The following is an 18,970-nucleotide window of genomic DNA, read 5'->3' as shown; positions in this document are numbered from 1 at the left end:
TCCATTTAGTCATCATAGTGACTAGATATTAATACAGCTGAATTTATCCCCCCTCCCAATGAATTTATTGAACTGTCTAAGCCAGTACCCATTATCGTGTCCTGTGCTGTGAATTCTACAGATTAACAATGCATCTGTGTGATATATTTTTTTTTCTGCTTATTAGGAACCTACTCACTTACATTTTGTAAAGTGATTCTAGTATTATATGAGAGACAAAAATCTCTCTCCGTACCATTCATAACTTGTTAAAACTCTGCCATGTTAACAAGCATGGTCTGGAAACACGTGTTCTGCATTTACTCATGTGTGTCCAGGGATCTTGTAGTTATTGGTCATGATGCACACCCTTATAACCTGTCTTCTTAAGATTAGAAAAGGAATAAGAAGCGTCTCCATCCACTCACTTGCAAGTGATTGAAAAAAATGATGAGGTAGTTGCCTGAAGTATAAAAATCAATATGCTGAGTAAAAGAAACAGGATACAATTATAAGACTTTTGATAACTAAACAATAGTTGCTTATACAATTGTACCGGTAAGTGTGATTAAAAAACAATTATCTAGAATGGAGAAAACGTACTGCTAATTATAAATGGAAGAATTGGAAAGATGTTAATTATAAACAGATGTAACTTTTCTCAGGAAAAACAAGGGACTTCTGGTAGAAGTAATGGAGGGGAGGAGAGCAAACAAGGAACTCCTGGTGGAAGCAATGGGAAAGGGAGAAGGTGGCCCAGAGAAAGGTGGTTTGTCTGTTCTTGAAACCCCTTTTTAGGGTTTTACAGACTATCTGAGAAGGTGTAGGGCTGAGGTATTCAATTTGTGTGTCCCGCCTTCCTAGGGAGGTGTGGCTAGCCGATAGGGGTGTCCTGAGGTATCTGGGGAGAAAGGTGGCTGCAGCTGATTCTGCAGAGCTCTGCTCAGCTGCACCTGCTGCCTGCTGACTTTCAGCTGTGAAAGAGGTGGGTGGGGCAGCGTGAGGCTGGGAGATCATGTGAAACATGGGAGGTGGGAGAGAAGGCTGGCTGGGCATCGGCAGAGGTGCTGCATCTCTCCATGTGCAACCTCGCCCCAGGAACTACATTTCCCAGTGTGCCCCTTGCCCTGGGAGTCCTGGGATTGGTCAAGGCTGGAGGAGAGGAGAAGAGTATGGAGGTGCTGCATCTCATCAGCACAGGGCACAGGGCTCCTGGCCGGCTTCAAACTGGGAGGGAAGAGTAAGTTCAGCAAAGCAGGTAGCCAGCCTGTTCTTAGTGGGGAGTGTCCAAATGCCCCAGGCTGCGTTCCTCCATCTTGCCTGGGGGGAATGGGGTGGCATTTGCATGTTGGGTGTATGTGTATGAGCAGCCTCCATCTACTTTGGGGTGAGTTGTAATCTTGCTCTGTGTGGCTACAATCCTTTCCACACTTTCCTGGGAATAAGCCCCATTGACTCAAATGGGACTTACTTCTGAGTAGACCTACATAGGCTTGGGGGTCTGTGTCAGCTTAACTAAGGATCCTCACCTTTCTCTTTTTTCTCCCCCTTCAAATAAGAAAGAAAAACCACTCTTGATGGCTTTGTCTCCAAAAATTGATTAAAAATAAAGATCCCCATTCCTTTTTAGCCATTCCCCTTTTTCCTCCTGCCTCCTTTTGGAGGGGGGTACTCTGTTGGCTGCTATTGTAAGACAAAAGGCACAATCCTAGCTAGGTCTACTTAGAAGTAAGTCTATTGTGTGTAATGGGACTTACTCCCAGGAAAGTGAGGTTAGGATTGCAACCAAACAGTCTCTAGGTCTCAGTTTGCATCAGTTTGCAATTAGCAGATACACACAAAACAAAGTCTTCCCCTCCCCCAGCAAATTCATCACTTCCCCCCTCCCTTTCCCAAACCCTCCAGGTGTGCTGCTAACAAGCTCAGGGCACAATCTTAACCAGGTCTACTCAGAAGTAAGTCCTATTTTGTTCAGTGGGGCTTACTCTCAGGTAAGTGTGGTTAGGATTGCAACCTCAGAGTGCTGGCAGCTGTTTTTTTTTGTTTCTAGTGTATAATTTTAACACTTTCATCTCCATTTTGGGGGTAACTGAGGTGAGGTGTTGTAATGGGGAGCTGTGGCCAATGGCTACAAGGATCAGGGTAGGTGCGAGCTGGAAAAGTTTGAGAACCACTGATGTAGGGGAAAAATCAAAGCCCATTAAACCTAAATGAAGGCCTGTAATTTAAACTTCACTAACAAGGTGAAAACAACTCTTAGGGCGCAATCCTAACCCTTATGTCAGTGTTTTCCAGCACTGGCATAGCGGTACCAAAGGGACGTGTGCTACATCCTGCAGTTGGGTGTCACTTGCGGAGGCCTCTTCAAAGTAAGGGAATGTTTGTTTCCTTACCTCAGAGCTGCATTGCCCTTATGTCAATGCTGGAAAGCACTGACATAAGGGGTTAGGATTGCGCCCTTATTTGATCTACTGCTGTCTCCCATCAAGGTGTCGTGCTTGGGGATGGGAACGGATGGGAGAAGCATCCCACTTGTTTCTGTTAACTGTTGCATCTGATGTTGGATATCGTGACCTAGATGGACCATTTCAGACCTATTCCAATTGCCTAGTTTTGGGGGTGAAGCAACATTATTGGTACCTGGCTTTTTTGGGGCGGAAATTCTTTAAAAGGGCCATGTGAGTACCAGTTTTCAGAGAACACAGGTTCTGCTTTCACAAGGATCCCCAAATCCTTGAATGATCTCCACAAACTTAGCCACTCTTGAACTGATGATTTGTGAATAAATTAAATTGCATCAGTCCCAATACAAATCCTTGGGGGACTCCACTGCTTACTGTCCTCCTTTGTTTCCTGTTCTTTAATAGGTTATATCGGTCCATAAGAGGACTTGATCACTTATTATGCAAGCAAGTTTGTTTATAGCTGCACTGGTGTTCAACATGATTAATGTTTAGTAGGGAGCTACATTTTTTCTTAACTAGTACTGGGCTGTGATAGCTTTTGTTTTTGGTCCAGCACTTTTGCTGACTTCTTGGGGTGTTTGGGAGCTCAAGGGTGAAAAAACCAAGTTCCAGAAAGCATCATGATTTAGGAGGGTTAGTTGCAGAAGCTTACTAAAGTGTCAGCAGAGACTTTTATCTTGGAGCTTCCCAAACTCATACAAGGGAGTTGGTATCACTGTAAGTGTCTGTGGGGGAGGGGTTATGGCAGCAATGTGATCCCCAGGTTCGCAGTGCTGCTGGGGAGAGGGAAGAGGGGTTTTTTTACACTTACTTAGGGACACGCCAGCCTCTGGAGGGTATGGGGTTCTCAAAGTCTCTATTACAGTGTAAAAAAAAAAAAAAAAGATTGAAAACTGCTTCCTGTTTTGTATCAAAAACCTTAAGTGGTTATCAACTGTGTTTTTTACTGTAACAGAGGCTTGGGTAGCCCTGCAAAGGCATTTGCAGGACTCCCCACACACACCCTGGAGGCTGGCACTCCCCCAGGTAAGTGTAAAAACTACTCCTTCCCCTGGTAGCAGCGTGATTGTGGGGTTTGCATTGCTGCCTTTCCCTCTTCCTGCCCCTTAAAGGGGCAAGGACAAGTACTTCCTTGGCTGGTGGGTTGGGACACACTGGGAACCAGTTTTATCTTGTTTAACTTGAGAAAGCTGTTGCCTGTGAGCAGTAGCAATGGTGAATGCACCTCTGAGTGTTCAGCTCTTGTTGGGCACCTGTTTATCTTCTAGAACACACCTGATGCTTGCTGGAAGATGAAATAGAGTCCAATTGGAGCTGGGTAACGGAAAGTTAGTGCATTCACTGCTGTGACTGCCCTCAGACAACAATTTTCTAATTAAACAAGGTAGAAAACCCTACCACTTTCTCAATAAGTCCTTCAAATTCCACTGGGAAGTGAGTGATTTTTGTGATCTATCACAGGAAAATCTTGGAACCCCATGCCATTTTTGCTGCTATTTTTGGGGAGGGGGAGTGAAAATGGGGGAGTGGAGGCTTCCAATCATCTATACTAGGGGGTGTCCAAACTTTTTGGCAGGAGGGTCATCTCTCTGACACTGTGTTGGGGGCTGGGGAAAAAATCAATTTACATTTCAAATTTGAATAAATTTACATAAATGAATATATTGGAGATGGAACTTATATGAATGGATGAAGGTCTTGCAATAGATCAAGGCCAAGTGGCGTCACTAGGGTTCGCATCACCCAGTGCGGGAGGCCAGAGTGTCACCCCCCTGCAGTGGGTGGGGCAACACTCTAGGTGGTGGGCATGGTCTACCATGATCTACCATCATCCCGCCCCCACTGGTTTTTTGGCTGTACCTTTTGATAGAATAAAGATATTTCAACATAGTTTGTTTTCATGCAGAATGTGATTAATTACACATAGATTAATATATAACATGATGGTATTATTCCTCCAAACTCTGACTTTAGTGATTTTGGTCACTTGTGGTGTCACCTCCCCCCAGGGTGTCAACTTACTAACACCTTATTGGAGCAGTTCTGAAACTTTTAGTGCTAGGACCCACTTCTTAGAATGACAATCTGTCCAGGACCCATCATAAAGCAAATTAAAATAAATAATTATAAATAAATTAAAGTAAAATCAATAAATAAGGGAAAACCAGCCCTGTTCCACCAAGTGAATTTTCTCTTTAGCCTGCCTGCAATAACACCCCCCCCCCCCAAAAAAAAATCAGTAAGCTTTTCACCCAGTTCAATTTAAGTTCTTATATTTCAAGCATATCACTATCAGGACCCACCTGGCTTTGCAAGTCTGAGAGCCCAATCCTATGCCTGTCTACTCAAAAGTAAGTCCCATTATAGTCAGTGGGGCTTACTCCGAGGAAAGTGTGGATAGGACTGCAGCCTAAAACAGAAAAAAATTTCACCTTACCCTGTCAAGCCTGTTCCATTCTTTTTATGGGGTGGCTGCCTTCTGGAGCATTTGTTAAGCACCAGTTGCATCAAATCAGGACCATTCTGGTGGCCTCACATTTCCCTTTGCCTGACCTGCCCAGGAACCAAGGCACATTTGCTTACTCGCAAGTAAATGTGACCATGTGTCTTAGTTTTGCTTTCCATAGGGCTCAATACATTCACCAACTTAGAGGGAGGGACCTCCTTCTCAGGTGTTTTTTGGGAACTACTGATTCGTTGGATCAGGACCATTCTGGTGTTGTTGGATTCCTCTCAGCCTGCCCTTTCAGATGGACGAAGGCATGTTCACCTACTCACGAGTAAACACACAATACCCCTTGGTTTCTCTTTCCATTGGGCTCCATGCATTTTTTGTTTTCCGGTTTTTTGCCAATAACTTCTGATAGAAAGGAGATATACAACAATAGCACCTTTATTGGCATATAATATAAACAGGAGACCAACTACAACTCACTAATAAAATACTTAAGCATAAAAAGAAAAATAGGAATAATACAGGAAAAAGGGAAAAGAAAAAAGAGTTCAAGGAGGGGGGATATTTTAAAAATATGGGATAAAAAACTGGCAACTGCTAAAGTAATATTTGCCTGATTATCATTTAGTAAAACAAAAATAGGATCGATAAATGGGCCAAAAGGGTAGCTTAGAAAGGGGCCCAAATACAGCTTCCTGAGTAGACAATGCGCTGGACAGTGGATTAGAATATGCTCGAGATGACAGAAAGAGCATAATCTGCAATTCTGAGGAATGCACGAAAATCTACCATGATGGTACGAGGAAGGAAAAATATTAAAACGCGCGAGCATAAAATCCCTTCTAAGAGAGGGATTTGTTAAGGTATCAAAATATTTGGAAGGTTGACCTGATAGAGGGCAAAAACCAAAGGAAAGAGGGGAACATACTGGATTATGTCAGCAGACAGAATGGTAAATTCAACTTCCCGAAGACTAGTTTGAATTAGCTTATAGGCGCTGTTAATATCAAGGTCCGCTAAAGATTCCAAAGAAAGATCTAAGGAGTTCAATTTGGAATCAATTTTATAAAACCAGCTAGATAAAAAGGGGTCTCTTATCAGGTCATTAATAAGGGAATCGGATGGAAGAGACAGATGGAGATGCAGCCAGAATTTAAATGTTAAAGCCCAAGCTATAGTTGAAGGGAGATGAACTCCCAGCTCGAGAGCCAGCGTTGCTAACCGGATGGAATTTGGGACTCCGCGAATCCTCCGCGAATCCTCCGCGAATCCTCCTAAAAAATACGGCCGCAACTCGGGCCAGAGTGCTATTGGCTTCTGCATATGGGGACGCCATATAACAATTTGGTCACGATCTTAGCTCTAAAGATCTGAAGAGTGGCAGGCACAAACTGGTTACCGATAACATAATGGAACCAAGCAATCGCCTTAAAATGATGGTGTGAGGTGGCAATAGCTGACTTCCTATGGGCCGCCCAAGTTAATCGGTGATGGAAAAGTAGGCCGAGATATTTAAAGGTAGGGACTTGCTCGTAGATGGCATGGCCAACCCTCCAGGTCGACGGGGTCCAAGATTTTGAAAATACTAAGATTTTAGTTTTGTTAGCATTGATGGTAAGGTCGTTAGCTGTACAATATTCCTGAAAAATAGTGAGGGATTGATGAAGTCCAGCTTTGGTTAACGAAAGAAGAACTGCATCATCCGCATACAGTAAAAGGGGTATAGGAACACCATTTAGGGCAGGGGGGACACCCTCTGATTAGAAAAATAGGAGGGAAGATCGGACAGAAAAAGGTTGAAAAGTAAAGGGGCTAGGATGCATCCCTGTCGGGACACCCTTATCGATGGAAATGCTATCTGATAAGGGGTCTGTGGGACCAGATCGAACTTTACATGAGTTAGAAAGATGAAGACAACGAATCAGAAAAAGTAGACGAGGGTCAATGCCTCTATGAGTAAGTTTGTCCCAAAGAAGGGCTCTATTAACAGAGTCAAATGCACCCTTGAGGTTGAGGAATGCTACATATAGTCTTCTACCATGATGGCCTAGGTATTTTTCGGCTAGAAAGGAGAGCAAGAAGGTGTGGTCATTCGTAGATGAACCAGATCTAAAACCGACTTGCTCCCTGCCTGGGAGGCCCACCAAAAAAGCCCATGTAGCCAGCCTCGGGAGCAGGAGTTTCGCGTAAATAGATAATTATCGCGTACCGATAATAGAAAGTAAGCTGATTGGTCGATAATTCTCTGGTAGAGCAGGATCACCCTTCTTAAAAATGGGGACAATAGTAGATGATAGCCAGGATGTCGGGATGTAACCTGAACTGTTTATAAGAGTAAAAAAATTAGCTAAAGGAAAGGCCCACCAAGTGGGCTGACTGACAAGGATCTCACTAAGAATGCTGTCTGGGCCCGGCACCTTGCCTGTTTTTAAGGAGGAGATTAATGTTAATACCTCGTTCGGTTCCACAGGGGACCATTCCGGAAAATTGGAAGGAAAATAAGAGAATGAACTATCTTGGGATGGAATGGAAAAAATATTAGTAAAATACACCTCCCAAGAGGCAGATGAAACGGGAGGGGGATTTAAATTTAAGGGACGAAAGGAAGGAGAGACTAAGGACCAGAAGGCCTTATGGTTGTTGGAGGAGATTGCGGTTAAAAGCTGCCTCCATTTGTTCTGAGCATAGTCATGTTTTTTGACCTCGAGCAGTTCCTTGAATTGCAGTCTTAACTGAAAATATAAATATAAGGATGAAGGTGTAGAATTCTGGCAAATTACTAAAAAAGTTTGTCTAATTGAGTTCTTTAGTAACCGACATTCCCTGTCAAACCAGGGAAAGCGGTTCGTGGGTTTTGAGAAATTACTATGCAAGGCAAGAAATGTAGATAAGGAGGATGTAATAGTAAAATAAGTAGAAATAGCTTCTGCAGGAGAGTTAGTTGCAATCAAGGATCTGTGGAGGGCTAGAGTCGCTTCAGAAGAAAACCAAAAAGTTAAGGCCTCCTCCAGGAAATGCAACCATTTGAGGCGGCGGGGGGGGGGGGAAGAGAATTGGAAAAATTGTTAATATTATCCTCAACAGAAGGGATGGTTAAGTGTAATTGAAGGGGAAGATGATCACTTTCATGAAAAGGAACAACCTGAAAATCAGAAAGGGAAGGGAGTAAAGAAGGGGAAGCAAGAACAAAATCAATAACGCTGGCCCCTCTCAGGGCAAAGTGAGTAAAGGCTCCAGGAAGGGCCAATTCCAAATATCCATTAAGGATAATAAGATTTAGGGCAATACATAAATCCATTAAATAGAGCGCATAATCATTGACCATCTGGTCTGAAGAACAACGTGGGTATAAGAACCAAGGGTGAATTGTATCATCCACTTCCAGTTGCATATACTGAGCTAGGGCAGTATTATTAGGCCCAAGTGTAGTATTAAAATCTCCTAAAATAAGAAGGTGAATGGGAGGCTGTAAAGAAAGATAATCATGGCAAAGAGCCTTCACCGAATCCCAATTCTACACATTTGGGAAGGAGATATTTCACTCCTTTTTTTGCATTGCATTTTGCTCGAAATTCCGCATCCAACAGTATATAACATGATGGTATTACTCCTAACCACCACGATTTAGCGCGTCACCCTCCCACTGCGCGTCACCCCCCTCTTGTGCATCACCCTGCAGGTTTCTTAGCTTCAGCTTAGTTGTTGCTGGTGTGTTCTTCTTGATTTTGTTTCATAATTTTTGAATGTTGTTGCTTTTGTCTTGTATATGGAATTGTGTAGTGGAATTGTTAGCCCCCCTCAAATTTTTGGAATAAGGTAAGATATTAGTATTTTAAAATAAATTATTAACAGGATAAAAAAGAGTTTGGTATTTATTATGAAATTTTTCTAGTTAAAAAGAAAGGAATTAGCATCCCAGTGATTTTTACTCTGCCTGCATTACTGCTGTGCGCTCACATGGTAAAAAATCTCAGGTTTTTTTTTCTTCCCCCCCCCCTTTGGTACACTTTCAACCACTTCTGTGATGTCTTACCTCCTAAAAAGGTGCAAAGACATCCTGCTGCTGTAATCATGGTTGTGACACCCTTCAGATTTGGCACCATTGCAGTTAGGTCACCTGGCAGGACAAACCAGTTCTTTTTTGGATTGCTTGTCTTCCTGTGTGGCTTCCCCTCCAAAACAATAGATCCTGGCTAGCCCTTCTCTAGGGATTGGCATGCTACAGCTGTCAGAGCAGCCAAGCCCCTCCTGACCAGAGCAAGGGGCAGGTGGGAGATGCTAGGTGATAATTGTCCAGTCAGATAGACTTACGATATCAACCCTAGATTTTATATGGTAACTCACAAAGTGTACTGCTTGTGCCATCGCTGGAGAACATTTGCCGCTTTAAGAAAAGGGGCACAGTTACTCAGCCTCAATATGTTGTGGGTGTATGGAACAGCACAAGTAATCTAAAACAGAGAGTGTGCAGTTACTTGCAACAAGGCAATGTGTTTTATTTTGTCACTTATGTTTTAATCTCTGAGCCACCCCTTTGCCATGCTCCCCTCTTTTGGAATCCACTTGCTTTGTTTTGATACGTGCCTTGTTCTAATCCCGTAAGCAAATAACCTTAATATTTCCCTCCTTGTTTTTTACTGTTTTTTTCTGCCTGACAAGTTCACTTCGGAGAGAATGGGTTTGCTATGCCCTCTCAGACCATCACGTTCCACTATTGTTTGTTTTCTAAAGGGACCCATTAGATTTAGGGGCTCTTTATTAGTTTGGGATAAAAGCTTTTCAAAGCCTGCCTCTTCTTCTCTGGGCCTCCTAGCCTTGGATGATGACAGGAAAGAGACTGCCCAATCCCAGTAAATCCTAATCTAACCAGTCAGAAGTCTGAAGTGGGACAGCAAGGGAGAAAGGGCCATTGCTAACCACTGTGTTATTGGTCTGCCTTCTGCCCCCTCCCTTTTCTTCACAATTTGTGTGTGTGTGTGTGTGTGTATTTATTTGTTGCACATTCTAACATGTTAGCTCTGAAGACAGTGCAAGTACCTTAAGTGCAAATAGCATATTTTCAGTTTGCACTTCACAGGGAATAGAAGTATACAACTCATGCTGTTCTTTAACTTATTCTAGAAGATTTTAGGTGCAAATATGAATGTTCTCTGAACATAGCATTTTGTTGCTTGTCTAGCTAAAACAAGTGTTGTATGTCAGCCATAAGAGGGCGCCTGTGTATCATTTATTGTATCTCACGTTTCACAATAATATCTTTGTAAGCAAGCAATGACAGATGTTTATACTGGAGGGGAAATGTTTGCAAAGTGTTGCAAATGACAGATAATTTTATACTTTCTTAAACTTTTTATTAGTGGGTATGTTCTTATATTAGCATCAAGAAATGTGGTGTTGATGTCTACACTGTATCAAAAGAAGATTGAGTTGATATATATCCCTTGACAGCGTTTCTATTGCTTGCATAACCCTTTAAAATCTGACTTTGGTGTAGCAGACAACACCAACTGCTAAACCAGATAGTTAAACTAGAACAATTTATTTTAATTTAGGCTGGTCTGAAAGCTTTTTTGGCCTACGAACTAATATGAATAAATTCTAATTACTATTAGTAGTCTCTTATATTTGTTGAAAGACTATGAACTTGATCACAATTGTCAGTTACCTTACACAGTTATTGGCAGTGACGAAGAATTTAAATATACAGTATATGCATACTGAATGTCCTTTAATTTTTGTGTATACTGTAGTAAAATTGTTCCATAAAATATGTTTCAACAGCATGTATTTCTACTTTAGTTTTCCTGTTCTTGTTAATGAACAGAAAGCATTACTTAAGTGTCAGTAAAACCGATGACTTTTATCAGCTGTTAAAACTGGCTGTTAAATCAGATGACTGTTATAGAAATCCTTACTGCTTGGGGGAAAAAGGTTTCCTATCTTACTGACATATTAATGCCCTGAAAGTGTGTCTGTTAGATTTAGTTGAAAGGTAGTCCTAGATTTAGGGCGCAATCCTAACCCCTTTTGTCAGTGCTTTCCAGCACTGACATAAGGGCAATGCAGCTCTGAGGTAAGGGAAGAAACATTCCCTTACTTTGAGGAGGCCTCTGTGAGTGACACCCAACTGCAGGATGCAGCACATGTCCCATTGGCACCACTATGCCAGTGCTGGAAGGCACTGACATAAGGGGTTAGGTTTGCGCCCTCAGTTGTTCACTGTCCTAACTGAAAACTTCTTTTGTCATGTTTAATTAAGTTTTAATAGATGCCGGCAATCAAACTAATACTTACTTGACAGAGTGATCACTATGTGTACATTGTGTGAACAACATTTTTGATTGAACAAATGTACCTCTTATTCAGTGCGTACAGGCGACATTTGTAAGTTATGAAGACCAGTGGCAAAAATCTGTGCATATCGTATGCCAAGGAAACCAAATGGATGTGCTTTGAATAAAGTTAGAAATTAAAACAAGGGTGCTGAACATGTTTAATTAATCCACAAGCTGTATTTAAATTTTGCCAATTTTTACCAAAAGTTCAAATTTCTGTCAGTTTTGCAGTGAATTAAAAGGGAGAAAAACTTGAGACAGAGTGTGGAAAACAAGGAATTTAGACACCGTAACAATTTGGCAGTGGCTGAGTTATCAGTATCAAGTAGAAATTCCTTTTTGGCTTCCAAGGTTGATCTGGAAATATTACAGAGCCCCACGTATGCCCTTTTGATCTTGGACTTCATGGACATAATCATTAAAAAGATTTGAATATACTTAGGATTAAATTGCAAAAAAGCAATCAAGTTTTTTGTTTTTTTTTTGCTCTTCAAAAAACTATACCAAAATCACTCAGAGAAGATGGGTGTATACATTTTTTAAAATAATGAAAGAGGATTTCATGCCTTTTGCCATTCACGCTTAGTACGCAAACCTATTTAATGGTTAAATGGAAGAGCTGACCACAGATACGGTGTGTCATGATTAATCACCTGGGTTTTAAATATATGTTTGGACACAGATGGGGGGACTGCCTAAATGCCCTTTCTAAAGAATACACTTGTGTTGGTGCTGCTCCTTTGATCTTTGTAAGGTGTAGGGTTGTGTTTGGAATTACAGAAGTAGAAGTAGTAGCAATGCTAACTTAAGCCACATTCTCACTAGAATTCCTCACCAACCAACCCCCTACTTAGGTCTTAATAAAAATGATATATCTGTTGTTTCATAATAACAGCAAGGCAGAGAACTGCGATGCAAGCACTTTCTTTTTTTTAAAAAAAAAAAAGGTTCACAGATAACATCCAAATTTTAAAATGTGAAGATATGTTCAAGATGCACTGTGGAAGCCTATATCCATCTCTTATATAAAGCATCTCAGTTTCAAGCTTGGCAAAGAGACATCTGCGGTATTTGGACCAAGATGCAGGATTGCCCTATTTGAGGATTGTTTATCCTTAAGGCAAATAGGCAGAAAGGATTTAAAGGTTAGTTTCAATATTCAAAGGGGACTTTTTAAATTTTTTTTTTGTAAATAAAGCAAAATATAGATCAACATTTAGTTTGGAATAAAATGCCTCTTCCATATACCGTTTTATTACTATCCCACTGAGCCCTTTTGCTTGCATCAGCTTTGGCAAGTTTGTGACCAGATCAGTGTCTTGAAATATTCTGCTTTTTTTGTACAATACCAACATTACTTGGTCCCTTGACCTCCTCTTTGCCCAACCTAGTATCAAATGAGGTGATTTGTATGCAGAGAGAACTGAATCCAATGCCCAAGAGGTTAATTAATTACATTTGTTATAGTAAGGTCTTTGAGGCTGTATACATGTAAAAATGTATGTGTACTGAACATGACTGCCATATATTTCAGTTTTGATTCTCAGTACACCCTGTATGAAAACTATTTTAGGACATTTACCATAGTCATATGGAGATAAATTTGGTTCCAGATTGGAGTGTGGCATACACAGATTTGTTTTTTGTTTTTTTAAAAACTTGTTAAGTTAAAAAAAAACACATCAAAACAAAGCATTAAAACTTTAATTTTAACATTAACCCATTCCTGCCCAACCCTCAGGTGTACACATTTTATTTCTGTTGTGTATATGCAACATTGGGCAGAAATGGCTTAAACACTAAAACATAAAATGTTAAAAACAAAGCAGTAAACCTAACACACATTGTTGAGCCATTGGGAAACAAAATAATCCAGGGAAGCAGTTAAGACACAGCACTATTACTGAGGCACAGAGGACAAACATCCACCCAACAACCAAATGCCAAATGAAACAGGTATGTTTTGATCCCTCGTTGAAACGCTGTAAGGGAAGGAGTAGTTCTTAATTCCCTTAGAAGGGAATTCCATAATTGTGATGCCACTGCAGAGAAGTCTCACTCCTGAGCCATCATCCCTCTAACTTGGGGCAGAGACGGCACTTGAAGGAAAGCCGCTTCAGGGGATCTAAGAGGGTGGGCTGGGATAGCCTGGACCCAAACAGTGAAAGGCCTCAGAGGTCAATACCAGCAATTTGAATTGGGACTGGAAACAAATGGGCAGCCAGTATAACTGCTGAAGCATTGGTCCAACACAGTCATACTGTCTAGCCACTATAACCATCTGGGCTGCTGCATTCTGCACTAATTGTGGCTTTCTACTGTGGTGCTACCACTCAAAAGTATGCTTTCTACCAGACAGGTCAAGGAGAGCCCACTCTTGGATTAGAGTGGAAGACTGCTAGGGGGAAGCCCAGGATCCATGGTACATGGATAGAAACAAATTACTAGCAAGAAACTGTCAGGTTATGTTTGTTCTGTTCTGTCTTTCCCTTGTGAATGTTACAAGCTCTTTGATTTCCCAAACCCTCTCCGTGCTGAGTTGTGACTTCAAACTCCTTGGTTAGAGCTTAGCTGAACACGCATGTGTGAGGCTCAAGTGAACTCATCTCATATGAAACTTAAGCAAGTTTCAGTTTTCAGGTATCTACAGGATAGCCACAGAATCCCTATTCAGGTTTAAATGGCTTCAATTTTAGATCCGCATAATCCCATGTGTGGGGACTTGGTGGCCACCCTATAAGATTGTTTCATTCCTCTTTGTTTGGGGTGGCCCAAAATACTTGTGCTATTAGAGGCATTTTTTATAGTTTGATAGCTGTCCAGACTTTTTCTTGACTAAAGAGAACTGGTGTGTGTGTTCAGTATTAAGTCCTTAGAGCGCAAAGTCAGTTGCTTAGCGTTTCAGCTTTTATACCATGTGCGAGTTTGGCTTACAAATTTAAATATAATTGTTGGTGGATGTTGATTGAAATATAAGTGTTGATTGCAAAAAAATTAGTCAGGTTTTTAGAGAACTATTTTTGGTGCTCCTAATTGTATTCCAGTTTCAGCATTGTGACTGGAAGCTGTTTTGGGTTCAGTGAAAGCCAGGACTTGGACCTTGGTTTGAAAGTCTTTGAAAGTCTTGACTTCATTGCCCGCATTTCCTTTCACTGCCTGATGTCTTGAACTTGTGTACAGGGAGCCAGAGGTTCAGATTGCTGCCAATTTAGTCGCCGTAATCGGTGACCTCGTAACAAATTCAGCTAATAAGAGTCGAATCCAATACTGTCAAACAGGATTAACAGCTAGCTTGAGCTTTTTCTGAAAGCTAATCAGATAAGGGTCAGTGGGCTTCTTTCGGTATCTTGAATAGTCTAGTGTTGTCACTTTTATCTCTCAGTGGTCTTTCAGAGTGTTCTTTGTGGTGACCACCTTCTTCAGGCTAAACTCATATTCTCTTATTTCTCATTCCTTCCACCATCTCTTCCCTGTGTGAAGATTGTGCCGTTGGATTATATATAGGGGAAAGAAAATATGGGCATAGTATACTGAAAAAATCTATTAACTCTATGTATTTGATTAAATAACCCTTGTTTGTGCTCCCCAACCCATAATCGCTGTTCTCCATGTGTCATTATAGAACCTGAATGATGTGCCATTTGGGGGTTCTTTTAGACATGTTTCTCCTAATTGGAACAGCAAATGCCTTTCAAATATTAATGCAATATTAATCAAGCTTTATGTGTGGCTTTTCATAATGAACTGGTATACAGAAACAGTGTTTGCACATGTACTGATCCCTAGTTGTTATTGTCTCTTTCTCTCTCCACCTCCATCTGCCCACTTGTTTATATTACTTCTCCATCTCTTGCTCCCTGGACTAGAAGAGGGGGGACAGAGCAGAAAAGGAAATTTGTGGCCTGTAGCACTTCACTCCTTTCTTTCTTTTCCAGTCCAGGAAGTGGGAAGAGCAGAGGTTGGTACCTCACCAGATGTTTGGAGAGCAGCATTTGACATACTCCCTCAGGCGTCTTGGAGGAGGAGTATGAGGTCTTGGGCAATCCTGTCTTCTGGCGATTATGAAAGATTATACTTTTCTATTATACTAATCCTGACTGTTCCATTTTTTTAATGTATTTGCCAGTTCTTATGTTCAGTTTAATTGTTGGTGAACTATTGTTCAATCATCAGCATTGATTACAATCATTTTTTTGGGTTGGAATCTATCATTGATTAATGAGAATTCCTTGTTGTACTGTTCTTCAAATCTCGCCCTAAAGTTGGATTCCATTCGGATGTCTGTTTTTCTTCCTACCCCATTTGGTGTGCTTTGGGGAGACAGAAGGTATATAGCAGGCATTGCTTATTTATTTGTTTTAACCTCGGTATTCTTTTCCTAAGAAAATGTTCACAAAAGATCACAGGACTTGAAGCCTGTGAAATATAGAGCTCTAGGTTGTTCAAAGAACACAGAATGTTTCTCATCTTGAGGTTGCTCCCCTTTTGATATTGATCACTGGTTCCCAAACTATGGGCCGAGACCCACCAGTGGGTTGTAACCCATTTTTTGTTGGGTCATGAAAGTGACAGGGCAGATTAGGCTATGTGCATTAAACAAGCTGCTACTGTGGGGAGGGGGGACTGCTGCCCAATCACCATTATAGCCACACCCTTGGCATTTATAAATCAAACAGCAGCCTGTAGGGCCTCTGAAAAGTTTGAGAACCGCTGGTATAGATATCAGAGTACAAAATATGTGCTTGAATTCCATGACTGATCCTCTTAAAATTACTGTTTGAAAAGTAGTGCTTTATTAATAATAATAATAATAATAATGGTATTTATATACCGCCTTTCTGATCATCGGATTACTCCTCTGTCTTTATTCAAGGTGGTTCACATAGGCAGGCTATCTCTAAACCCCCAAGGGGATTTTTACAATAACAGAAAGGTTCTATCTTTCAAGAACTGCACAACATTTCAGATGGATCTTTCACGGTCTGGTATCACTTCTGGCCCCCAGTTGCCTCCTACGCTGGCTGACAAGCTGCTCCTTCATCTCTCACTTGAGGGGAAGCCAAGACACTTTTTTGCTCACACCAAAGAGCAGGTGGAATAACTCAGCTCGGCTTGTCAGCTACTGCAAGGTCTCACCATTCACAGAGCTGCCGGTGGCCTCAAACTGGCAACCTTCAGATGTTATCTTCGGGCTAATGGAGCCTCTAGACCAGACTTCCTGCCCTAAGCATACATATACCAGTCACAGTTTATGTAAAGTACTTGTGTGTGGTGTACTTAGCGGTCTATACCCAATACAAAATGTCAATTGAAAAGTGACCCTGAAATATATAATTGAAATCTTGTTTCTTGTGACTGAATGCAGGTGGATGCTCTCCGGTTGCGTCTGGAGGAGAAAGAGAGCATGCTGAATAAAAAGACTAAGCAAATTCAGGAGATGGCTGAGGAAAAAGGAACTCAAGCAGGAGAGATCCATGATCTCAAGGATATGCTGGATGTGAAAGAACGCAAGGTTAATGTTCTTCAAAAAAAGGTATGTCCACGAACTATTGAAAGTTTTGTGCTTTAGCAATTTTGATTCCTGTCAGAGAATAATACCCTTAGCGTTTGAAATTCTTTGAGTTGCGGCGTTTGAGTTGTGGCTGAGCTTTTTGATGTAATGGGAGACTTGGTAATGCGAATCCTGCTTAGTTACATAATTGTGAGAAAAGTAGCAAAATGAGCCTGTTGCTTAACAAATTCTTTGAGATGTTCCTAGTGCTACAGTTTGTCTTCATAATGACTGAAATATGTGTAGATCATCATCTCATTAGTTTCATGTGCAACCACTCACTGACATCAAAGCTACAGTGAGTGTAGGAGTTCGTACTTAACATTGGAATGTCTGTGTGATCCAGGTGGATGAATAATATAAAATGCAGAAAAATAAGAGTCTGTGACTATTTTTTGTGATTGGGCTGTAGTCGCACACATCAGTTCTGTACTTATGCAGATCATTCTCTGGGAACACTTGATCTTTAGCTATGGAGTTGGCATTCCCACTCTTCCTTGAGAGTTTTGATTCTGTGGCCATATTTGAGGTGAGTTCTTTCAGCTCTTAGGGAACTGGAGAAACAGCCACAACTATGAGAAGTACTCTGAGGATGGAAAAAAAATGCTTCATAAGCTCTTGTGATTACTTAACTCTTCATAGTTAGGAGCATTAATTCAATATTTTAGAATGGATTGCCTTTTCATAATATGTTTCATGCCATTTTGTTTTCGTACACATCTCTGGTGCAGGGGGTTTCCTTTAAAACAACTATAGTATAGACCAGCCATATTCAACCACTGTGCGATGGCATACTTGTGTGCCTCAGATGGTCTACAGGTGTGCAGTGGGAATTTGGGGAAGAATCATTTGTTAGTAGGGCAACTGGGGGATGCGAGCCCCTGCTGTCAGTGTGATATACCTTGTCAATTGTCAAAAAACTGATGGTGTGCCTTGACAATTTTAGTGCCTTCTCAGTGTGCCGTGAGATGGAAACAGTTGAAAATGGCTGGACGCTATAGATGCTAAGGTGTCCACTACTGACTGTTATGTTCAGAGTTGGATGTTTTAGAGAGAAGAACACAAAGAGCATGTATGTTTTGCCATATGTATAAAGTTGGACGTTATGTAATAGGACTTCTACTGTAGATTCTGGACATCTCTTTATGAAAGGTTGTTGGCAGTAGCTGCCTTAGCTCCACTTATTTTTATGTTGTTTTATGTGTATATTTTAACTGATGTGAGGTGACTTGGAGCCCTTTTTGGAGGCCAAAAGTTGGGGTAAAACGCTGTATGAATGAAATCAGTGGAATCTCAGGTAACAAATACTGAGACCTCTCTCTGTCCAGTATCCTCCTATTGTCCTTGGGCCTGTGGCTCAAGTTTACTCCATTGTTTGCCCTGTTCCAGTAACAGAACTGTAAATAGTCTAGGTAAGTGGTTCCTAATGCCACTATCCACCTCATGCCCTAGAGCAGGGGTGCGCAATAGGTGGATCGCGATCTACTGGTAGATCGCAAGGCAAAATGAGTAGATTGCGGAGTGCCGACCCCCCCTTCAGGTACCTCTGGGAGGAAACGCTGGGAATAAGGCCCATTGTACTCAATGGGGCTTACTCCCAGGTAAGTGTGGCTAGGATTGCAGCCTCACAGCCTAATCCTAGGCATGTCTACTCAGGAGTAAGTCCAGTTATACTCAGTGGGGCTCAAGGTACACCAACATACATTCTACACATAAATGTTATATGTTATGATGGCGCGAACATTGTAAAAAAAACTCTGGTAGATCTCCGGGCCTTGCTGGGTTTCAAAGTAGCTCTCGAGCCAAAAAAGTGTGAGCACCTCTGCCCTAGAGTCTCTGGGTACTCCAAGTGAGGCATTTTGGCGCAAATTTGAGCAATGTATCATGACCCACCACAAATCAAATTGCAACCCACAGTTTGGGAAACGTTGGTCTAAGTATTGAGACAAAAAAATGAGCCTTCAGTCTTTTTCTGCATCATGCACTTAACATAAAAGTTAAAAGAAGTAGCATGCTGATAGCATCAGTCTAAAAGCCCAATCCTATCCTTCCCGACACTGTGGGCTACAGCGGTGCTGAAATGGCCACCCACTGATATATCCTGAATGACCAGGGAAGCCACTGGAGGTCTTCTTGTACCCTTCCCTTGAGTAAAGCCCCAGCCTCTATAATGAGGCTTCTTGAG

The 18,970-nt window shown here is 41.5% G+C and overlaps 1 protein-coding gene across 5 annotated transcripts in view; it reads left to right on the top strand.

Moving 5' to 3' along the window:
- The window catches only part of ERC1 (ELKS/RAB6-interacting/CAST family member 1), a 210,856-nt gene that overhangs the window by 47,010 nt on the left and 144,876 nt on the right, over window positions 1–18,970 (top strand). For all 5 annotated transcript variants that reach the window (XM_066633526.1, XM_066633525.1, XM_066633524.1 and 2 more), the window contains one exon: window positions 16,600–16,767. In XM_066633526.1, coding sequence (XP_066489623.1) covers window positions 16,600–16,767 — 168 coding nt within the window. The remainder of the gene's footprint in view (window positions 1–16,599; window positions 16,768–18,970) is intronic.

Source organism: Tiliqua scincoides, chromosome 7 (assembly GCF_035046505.1).
Source record: "Tiliqua scincoides isolate rTilSci1 chromosome 7, rTilSci1.hap2, whole genome shotgun sequence".
Classification (NCBI taxonomy): Eukaryota; Metazoa; Chordata; class Lepidosauria; order Squamata; family Scincidae; genus Tiliqua; species Tiliqua scincoides.
The sequence above is the reverse complement of the archived record's forward strand: the minus strand, read 5'-3'. Positions and strand labels throughout refer to the sequence as shown.